Here is a 10,076-nt window from a genome sequence, read left to right as displayed (position 1 = left end):
CGTTCAAAACGCTGAATCATTCAGTAATGCAACAAGTGTTGCTGTGAGATGCGCTATGGTTCTGCTGTGATCTTTGTTTGGAACTATTTTCGCTGCTGAAACAGAACAAAAACAGTCATTGCGTCTAAAATGTAAGTGACTTAATTTTAACTATTTGTTTATTGAACTGTTATGAAATCAGTCTCGGTTTCAATCTCGATGTCATTCAGGCAAACAGCTCTCTGGTCGCGTGTAGCCTAGGCTATATATTGTTTCTTAACTATAAAATGTTATAAATAACTGCACGAGCCTCAACAGCGCAACATTGTTACCGTCAGTACATTAGGTAGGCCTATATTATTATCAACTATAGGCTATCGCAAAGGTCATATTTCATTATCAATAGCTGTTTATGTAATAAAATCTGAATAATTCTGGCGATTCGATGCTTCACTTGACGGACATTAGGTCCATCAGACTGGATACATTTTTGCGGTAACGTGACCAGAAATATTTAAGAATCTGAATTTAAGACATTTTAATACTTTTTAAGGCCTTTTATTAGGAAAACTTTATTTAAGACATTTTAAGACTTTTTAAGGACCCGCGGCCACCCTGTAATGACTCCAAAGTCGTCCTTAACCCCCCTGGGGTCGGCGGAAATCGCCGGCGATACCAGCTCGCTTTTTTTTTTTTATCAGTGTAAAAGAGACTCAAAAATACTCTTGTTGACTTTGATTTTCCATAGGAGTTTCATACATCAATCGATCCTGTTAAGTGTGTATTTTTTTTTGTGTATACTCACAATAAAAACAAAGTGTGGTGCTTTTTGCCAAATAAAGAAAAATAAACATGATGCGAGTTCTGCTTTCTCTCTGTCAGTGAAGTCAATTCTGAAACGCGTCCGAAAATGAACTGTAACTCAGCGAATACTCAAACAGGCATACAGACACACAGGCATGAAGCTTGAATTCTCTTCTTTTAAATGAAGTAATTTTTATGAAAAACAAATATTCTCAGTTTATGTAATCTGTATGAAAAGAGAGAGATGTCAGTCGTTCTCTTCTCAGCTAATTATTTTTAATGTGACTCCGCCCACGGAGAGCGCGCGCTATTCAAACGCAAATGACTGAGGCATCCGTGCAAACTGTGAACGCCCCCATATCAGCTCGAGAAAACACATCAAGTTTATTTAGATCATTGTACTTGTTTATACTGTCTTGCGGCGCTGTGAGGAATAATAGCCTACTATCGTAAACTGTAGTAAGTTTTTTTCATTCTCAAGTGAATCGCGTTTCTGTGTGTGAATGAATGAAAGAGATGCGCGCTGTTTACCACAACTCGCAAAAAGACAGTTTAAATTTGAATCGCGTTTCTGTGTTTGAATGAATGATCCGCTTTTAGCAAACTATACTGAGATGAGTAAAAATCGACTGAAATATGTTGAAATAAAATGTATTTGTATAAGCAACGTATAAAACTGCAAATTAACATTTATATTTCTTATATAAACGAAAGACCTATGTTACAGACATATGAAAGACAACATTTCGTTGACTGAATTGTTGTTGTAATTGTAACCGTTTTAATAAAAAAATATATTTACAAGGTAGATGAAAACTTTTCTTTAAATAATTTTTATTGTGTTTTATTAGTGACAAATTTGGGGAGAGGATACATATTCCAAAACTGAAAATACAGTATGAGAATTAACTGCACAATTACTAGACATGGAAAAATAAAATGAGATGCTTCCAACTGTGAACCAATTTGGTAGAAAATATATATATATACATATTGCTCTTGCATTCTTTCTTGTGGCTCAGTGACACACCTGAATGAATGGCTCATTAAGTATGCGGGCCTCATTGTCTCCTCAGGTGTGAACCACTAAATATGCATGATGGTGTTGGAACGTTTACGCCCCATCTGCATATTGCCTTTCCAAACTAAAAGTGTTTCACAAAATTTAAATCAATGTATCGTTTTATGTGAATGATTAGGCAGGATGATTTTCACATCATTTTGAAGAAAAAAACTCTAAGCGACGTCATCCATTAGTCAAAAGTCTTATTGACACATATTTAGTATGTGTTTTGTGGCCTTATTTCAGAAACTTTCATTTTTATTTTTTTCAATAACCATGCATAAACATTATTCTCTCAAAAATGAAAACATGTACATACATGTTGCTCACATATTATGGTAGCCCTGTTTGTGCTAAATAGAGTGTAATTACACCTTTGCCATTAATATGTTTATAAGCAACTGAAAAAAGCACAAATGTCAGGGCATGTCAGAACATCTCAAGGACCACAAAAACACCTCAGAACCCAGAGGGTTAAAGGGCTAGTTCACCCAAAAATGAAAATTGTATGAAAAAAAAGTTCTCAGGCCCCATTGACAACCATAGTATTTTTTTTTTCTACTATGGAAGTCAATGGGGCCCGAGATCTGTTCGATTACAAACATTCTTCCAAATATCTTCTTCTGTGTTCAGCAGAACAAAGAAACTTATACAGGTTTGAAACAACTTGAGGGTGAGTAAACTATGACAGAATTTTCATTTTTGGGTGAACTATCCCTTTAAGAGTAACACTTAAAAAAAAAAGATCAAAATATTCATTCAAAAACAGAAATAAACCACTAAGAAAAGCTATTTGGTAATGCTTTTTTAAATGCATTTTATAAGTTGCATTTGAAATTATTTCATGCATTACTATTGCATTTATTAAAAATTTTAAACATTACTTAAACAGTTATGAATGTCTATTTTTTTGTCAGCTTTAAGGTGGTTTATTATTTTACTGTTACACATTTTTAAACATTAAATTAAACATTTTAAATGCGTCTGTCATTTAAAAAAAATACTTATATAATTTCTTAATGGTTGATAAATGAGTCCATTTTAATTTCATTTTTACGTGGCACAACTAGACTTCAATAAATGTAATCATCATCACTGTGAAATACAATGAATAAATTGTCAATTTTAGTGATTTTACCTTTCTTTTTCTTTTTTCCACCTGTACTGGTGTCTTCTTTCCATCTTCCTCCTCTTCTTCCTCCTTGGCATCTTCCTCATTTTTGTTTTCTTCCTCACTCTCTTCCTCACTTTCAGACATTTCATCAATTCCTGAAAGAAAGCCATTAGAGCGTCACAGAGTTGCCTCAAATCAAACATCTGCATTAGATGAAAGTACATTCCTGCAAACAAAGGGGGAAAACCCCTTTAGTCACCAACCTTTAGGGACGTCCTCTCCCTTATTGGGCTTGGTCTTCTCTTGCTCCTCTTCTTCAGAACTGGAGCAAAGAAAGGAAAATGATAATGATTAGACTGCAGTGACCATGAAAAGAGGGCTGTTTGCAAGTGGCAACAGTAACTGTGCATAAAGATTTGTGCGTCATTGGAGTCACCTGCTCTCATCAGACATGCAGTCCACCTCCAACCCCTCAAAGTCGCCATCATCACTATCCTCAAATCCTTCAAAGTCGCTGCCCTTTTTCTTCTTCTTTCCCTTGCCTTTGGGGCCTTTGTCCTTTTTACCTTTCGACTTGGCTTCATCATCTGCATTGAAAGAAGACATTTAGTTCAGAAAGTCCTACATGTGACACTCCTCTTCCTCTCAGACCCTTTGCTCACCTTCTCCATTGCTGCCGTCGCTCTCATCGCTGCTCATTTCCAAGTCATCCTCGAGGTCATGTATGCGCAGGTCCCCACCCCTGCCTCCCTTCTTTTTCTTCCCTTTTTCTTCTTCCTCCTCATCCTCGTCTCCTCGCTCCTGTTCTCGGAAACGTTGCTGGAGCATGATACTGAAGTGGTTCACCACTTTGTTCCTCCTATATGCAAAAATAAGCAGATGTGATGTTTGAGCTTTAGACACATTTACAATTATCACAAACTTGCTGTCTAGGAGTGCCATCAGGATTATTCCCATGAACGCAACCACTCAACCTGCCCTCACCTGCCCCACTCTTCCTCTGCCTCCTCGGCTGTGAGCGTGCGGTGTTTGGCCTGCGGTGTGAAGTTATACCAGGCGTGCACAGAAAACGCCTCAAATGCACCATCGGCACACTGCGTGAAGATGTAGTAGGACGCGTTCTCTGTGACTCCGCCTTTTTTCAGACCCTTGAATCTGAGTGGTAGAGGGGAACATGAGGTGTTTTCCAAAGGCAATGCAACACAAACACATTTCACGCAATGAATAAACACACTTGGCCGTATGGATTCTGTTTTATTTCTTCTCAAATTTCATGTTTTCTGTTTAAATCTTTCTGCATTCCATATTAATGGTTTAATGAAACTGTACAAGCTTTAACAATAACAGTGCATATAAAATGCATATGATTTCTTTCTGATATTCTGTGTTGTTTGTTTTCATTTGTCTGGATTCTGTGTTTTACTACTTCATAAAAATGTGTTATCAAAAATTGTGGTAATCAAATAAATGCATAACACTAACAAATTAATGAATCTTTTAATGTAATCAAGTGAAACAATTCCTTTCAAACTAAATGCTACACAACAGAGGTTTATTGTTTAAATTAAAGTATGGATGAATAATGGTGTGGTATTCCTTAAAGGTACACTATGTACAATACATCATCACTCCTTTCAAAACTTGTTTTTGTCTCACCCTGATTCACTATGGTAAGCCTGTTATAAGTGTTTATATTGTAGATGTGACAGGATGGTTTTCATGGGAAATGGCAGACATATTGGAATCACATGTTTAAAAAAAAAAAAAAACACTGAGCACAGTAGAGTCTGCTGGCAAAAAGAGAACGCGCAGAGCTTGTAATAAAGTCAGAATCGCTACTGGCTTGGCTTTTCGGAGATGGCGAGAACTGAGGGATTTGAAATGTTGTAAAAGCGACAGACACAAATTGCCATGTTGCTCTCTAACAGAGTTCGTTGTAAAGCATTATCTATTGTGAAGGGTCATTGTATTATGGTTGATGTTGTAGCGCTGATTGTGTGTTCATGTCCTCAGATAGTGGCTGTGTCCGAAAACTTAGGCAGCTGACTTGTTGCCTCTGCCTAACCTCTGCAGGCAGCATTTGCACACGAAGGCACTTCACAAAACTGATTTCAAAGAGACTGCAGTGTAACGGTTTAATGATCTACAACAAAATTGAGAGAGCTTTGGAGATAACTAGGTAATTAAGGGCCCGTCCACACGGAGACGCGTTTCGCTGTATACATATACATTTTTTATCGTATTGGTGTTTCGTCCACACGGATCCGGCGTTTTCGGAGACTGAAACCGCTATTTTTTTAAACCGGGTCCCAAGGTGGATAAATCTGAAAACGCCGCCCTTGCGTTTTCGTGTGTACGGCCAATCCGTATATTTTGTGAAACGATGATGTCATCACACCAAGTGTCAACTAGTCAGACACCGTTAAGTCACAGCAACTACATTTATGGTTTTTCATATTGTTCAACAAAGTTCTTGATTAAAAAAGAAAAAAGAAAAAAAGAAGCTACTGTGCCTAATATTATTGTTGTATACAGCGCGCAAGGTTTATGCGCGAGCTCCAAGTCTTCTTCTCCGTTTTTAGTGTATGTCTGTGGCAGAATTACAGCGCCACATACTGGTCTGGCATGTATACTACATCGTTTTGAGTCGGTTTCAGTGGTTTCGTGTGTACGCAGATATTTCTTGAGACGACGCCGTGTTTACGGAAAAAAATTTTTGAACGGGGAAAAAAAATATCAGATAGGGAAAGCTCTAGCTTCGTGTGGATGTGGCCTAAGCATCATTAAAAAAAAAATTCACTGAAAAATAAATTCAACTTTCATAATTAGTTTTGTTCTAATTTCTATGCATGCAAGAGATAAACCCGTGAGCTTTTATTTTGATGAAAACTGCAGTCGAGCTTTTATTTTGGCGAAAAACAAGTTTACAAACGCATCTCTTTCCAAATCTAGTGAAATTATGTAATCGTCAACTATGCAAATGTGAAAATAATAATGCATAACTGGTGCTCTCTACGTTCCCAAATGCATGCTACACTCAACTAGGGATGGGACGGTATGAAAATTTCATATCACGATTATAGTGACCAAAATTATCGTGATGATCAATATTATCACGGTTTTGTTAAAACGAGATGAAAGTGTTAAAAAAGAACTGATGCTCACACTAAAAAGAGTTTCATATTTGAAAATCAACAAACAACAAATAAAACAAGCAGCTCTATGCACTTTTTTAAGCAAGATTATATTCTGTGGCATTTCCTTCCTTATAATGACCGTCGTCAATAGCAACGCATTATAACATAGCGCACATCCATGTATCGCAACGGACGCGCACGCGCTCTCTCGTTTCATTCAAATACAACTTGCCGTCTTGCGTCTCCGTTCTTAGGCGATTGTTTTGTACGCTGTACAAAATGGATTTATAAACAGGTAAGATTTAAAACATTAAGCTCAATTCAATATGTCCCCGTAATTGTGTGGTAAAAAAAAAAAAAATCTGTGTAATAAGTGTACAATGATAGTCTTGTTTGAACTTGTTCGTTCGTCTTTGGCTCAAAGCCACTTGCTGCAAACTTTTCTTCGCGGAAGCTTCACGTTTATTTCAAGTGAGTGAGATAAAATATTTCAACTCAAAACAACATTTTGTGCCCAATTATTTCCCAGACGTAGTTTTTGGTAAGTTAACTTGCTATAAACAGTGGGTGATGGTCACACAAGAGGACTCGGCAGATTTGAAGTGTTTCCCCCCTACTGTAGTGACCATCCTCGATTAAGTTTCACTCAGGACTTTTGTAAAACCAAAATATGACCACACCTCAGATTTGGTCCTCTTAAAACGCTGAAAAATCTCCCGAGCACGGTCACTGCCTGCCGCCATTCCTTCTCGAATAAAAAAAACAACATTGCGCGCTACGCCTGCGTCAACCTGTTGCTGGCTGGACAGGATTTACAGTGAGTTATTAAAATCGCGATAATCAAAAACGGTTTTAATGATAATAAAATTTTGAACGATAATACTAACCGTCAGTACATTTTATCGTGGTTTATAGTGAAACCGGTAATCATCCCATCCCTACACTCAACACAGATAGAGTTCACTGCATTCACTCACACACAGTGAACTGAAACACAGAGTTGATCACGTGCTCATTGCATCAGCCAAGTGCAAACTTCTCTTTGCACAGCGCAAATAGACAAGCTGCATCTGAAATCACATATTTCCCTGCTATATAGTAGGCGAAAAACAGTATGTGACAAACAAAGTATGTCCAAATTCACAGTACTCATAAAAGACTAGGCCTTTTATGTTATTATGAGAAGTTTAAATATATTTCCAGGCGCCACAGTCCGGTTAATGAATGGGAAGCATTGAAATCTATTTGTGGCAGTCAATGTTGATATTGTGGCGGGCCGTCACAGATAAATCAATGTATGGGACACAAAATGCAGTCTTTTTGCAGTTTAATATTCATAGACACTAGTCCATAATTGTAATTTTATTAAGTGTACAGCCCTACTTTTGATTTATTCATCCAAATTTTGCCAACTTCCACGAAATTCTATTTAAATTCTATTTTTATTACTGGATTCCACGATTCCGTCCATGTTTTCCACATTGTGGAAATTATAGGACCCTAACATCGAATAAGGTGACAGAACAGCAATTATTTGCTTATTAAGCATAATCATTCTAAGAATGTGTAGCTAAACACTCAGGAATTACTCAAGAAAGTGGCAACTAGACGAAAAGAATAAAAGCAGAGACGTGTACCTTCTTCCTGCCTTGCCATTAACTTTAAGGATCCAGGGCTGGTCCTCCACCTTGAACTTCTTCGTAACGATGCCATACTTCTTTCTCCGTGATTCCTCTCTCTGTTTCTTTCCAAACTCACTGCCTGCCGCCCCATCCTGAGTCTCCTCCTCACCATATATACGCCTATTGCTCATGTCCCGCTCCATACGAGCCTAAACATGATGGATGGATGGATGGATAGATATACAATTTAAAAAAGAGAAAACAAATGGAAAAAGACAGGAAAGAAAATATGGCATAGAATAAAGTAGTGGCCAAAGCTAGATTACCTGTGTCCATGCAGAACAACTGACTTTATCACCAGCATTGAAAGCCATTAAGTTGTATTTCTTATTGGTGTTTCTGTTGGGCAAAGTAAGACCTGAGATCAGATATCAAACCCTTTTTTTTTCTTTTGTTTTTTTACAAAGATCACTCTAGTTGAAATGATATAAAATATAATTTAAATAATTTCAATCTTACTTAGGAACTCGTACTACATACTCCGTTGTGGAGGAACTGCTGCTCCCCTGCAAACAAGAACAATATCTTAGGGCTGAGAGACAATTATACTTCTAAGAGTTTGTACTGCTGAACTGTACAGTTTGATGATATTATAGATAAAAATGTATATCACTTCTAAAATGACGCAATCTGTATTCTGCCAAATCTGACTGGTGTTGAACATGATTATGACTAGATGCTGAGGCACTTACCAGTGACGTCATCACTGCAGAGCAAGAAGCACCCTATTAACCTGCAAGAACATATAACAAGTTCTTTGAAACGGGCCACCGAATTCTGGTCATGTGATCAACATGTTGGCCCACATATTTGTTTCATATTTCTTTTCGTTTTTTTACTTACCTATTCCATACAAAACGTAACTTGAATTTCAGATAAATAGTACTTTTCACATGATACATTGTGATGTGCATTTCAATGGTTCTACGTTGGTATGTTTTTTTTTTTTTTTTGGATTAAGTAACGTTAGCCATGTAACGTTAATAAAGAGGGAATGAACAGTCAGCAGGACTCATGGGTAAATGAACCCATTAATGACAGGCTGCCTCCCTTACGTTGTTATTGTTAGATTCATGCTTTAAATAAGTCTTGATTTAAAAAACAATTTCATGGCAGTGGACAGCACATGTTCTCAATATCCTTATTACAGTGGATGAATTCGCCGACATTGATTTTATTCATTTAACATCCAGAGTATGCATTTAAGGTAGACAACGCGCTAAACTCACCGTAAAATCTTTAGTTGTGCTATGTTGATGTATGTATGAACGGATGTATGTACCTTCAACCGGACAAATAGAGAAGGTCCGATGATCCACTTCACTTAACAATACTTGTAGCACCTCGTCTGGCTGCTGATATCGTTTCTTATTTGGGTATTCGGTAAATAGATATAGTAAACTCTCTTTAAAAGGGTACACTAACAAAATTAGGGATAAGATGGAAGCAGCTCACACTCATAGACACAATCCCCACAACGATGATTCTTCTTCTCTGAGCTTGTCGTTAGATTCATTGAGACTTAAGGCCAATTTATACTTCTGCGTCGAGTGTACGCCGTAGTGTACGTCGTAGGCTACGCACGTAGGCGACGCCGTCGTGAGCATTTATACTTCTGCGAATGTCTGTGTTGCTCTGCAGTTACACCGGCGCGGGTGGGTTTTAATGTTCCACTGTGTTTACATTCCTCGCGGCTGTTTTGAGTTTAGGTTTCTACGAGCAATGGCGACTGAAGGAGTCATACAGATGGCTGTATTTCCGCACTTCTTCAAGCAATCTCTCGGTCACTTGGTCTATTTCCATGGCTCTTCACTGATCTTCGGAATTTAAAAATGGCGGGCGGGCGGTGCAGAGTGCAGAAGATCATTCCGGAAATGCGTAGGAGGAAACGCGATGCTCTCCAGCCGACCAATCACAGTTCTTGCGGTCCGCGTCGCCGCGACGCGTAGTTACATTTTTGAGGAGGTGCGCGTCAGGGTACGGCGAAGGGTACGACGTATGGTACACATCAATGCGTATGCTACGCCGTACCTTCTACGCGCACCCGACGCAGAAGTATAAATTGGCATAATACTTTATCCGTTGTCCCAAACTTTTAATTTTAAACTATGGAAATCCATCGTAAAAATCTGAATTATTACATTACTGAATCATTACAAAGAGTGAAATTAAAAGAAACCATTTTTATTTATTTTGCATAATGTTCACAAAGCTGTAATTTGTCAAATTACTCAAATAGTGTGTAAATATATTTTTAAACAGGGTCAAAACTAAAATTCTGGCAGTGAAATTAGCCT

General features: G+C 37.8%; 1 protein-coding gene across 4 annotated transcripts; it reads right to left on the bottom strand.

The window, feature by feature from the left end:
* Positions 1-1,596: 1,596 nt before the first annotated feature.
* On the bottom strand, positions 1,597-9,957 carry LOC309475995 (general transcription factor IIF subunit 1-like). 4 transcript variants are annotated; one of them, XM_082139061.1, is made up of 10 exons: positions 9,009-9,957; positions 8,472-8,512; positions 8,239-8,285; positions 8,046-8,118; positions 7,735-7,928; positions 3,945-4,115; positions 3,623-3,819; positions 3,397-3,547; positions 3,224-3,282; positions 1,597-3,115 (listed from the first exon to the last, which is right to left on the bottom strand). In XM_082139061.1, the coding sequence occupies exons 2-10, from the start codon at positions 8,481-8,483 to the stop codon at positions 2,913-2,915; spliced, it is 1,107 nt and encodes a 368-aa protein (XP_081995187.1). In that variant the 5' UTR covers positions 8,484-8,512; positions 9,009-9,957; the 3' UTR covers positions 1,597-2,912. The 4 variants fall into 4 exon arrangements, with proteins under 4 accessions (XP_081995187.1, XP_081995186.1, XP_081995188.1 ...); XM_082139060.1 differs by having other exon boundaries at positions 9,062-9,957; XM_082139062.1 differs by having other exon boundaries at positions 3,503-3,547; positions 9,062-9,957.
* Positions 9,958-10,076: the final 119 nt, after the last annotated feature.

This window comes from Leuciscus leuciscus (assembly GCF_965113295.1).
Source record: "Leuciscus leuciscus genome assembly, chromosome: 1".
Lineage (NCBI taxonomy): Eukaryota > Metazoa > Chordata > Actinopteri > Cypriniformes > Leuciscidae > Leuciscus > Leuciscus leuciscus.
This window is presented reverse-complemented; position numbering and strand designations above follow the sequence as displayed.

Coding starts and splice junctions, on each gene's coding strand:
- LOC309475995 (XM_082139061.1), bottom strand. Junction 8,119..8,238: donor TATGTAGTACGAGTTCCTAA/GTAAGATTGAAA, acceptor TTTGCCCAACAG/AAACACCAATAAGAAATACA. Junction 3,116..3,223: donor GGGAGAGGACGTCCCTAAAG/GTTGGTGACTAA, acceptor GCTTTCTTTCAG/GAATTGATGAAATGTCTGAA.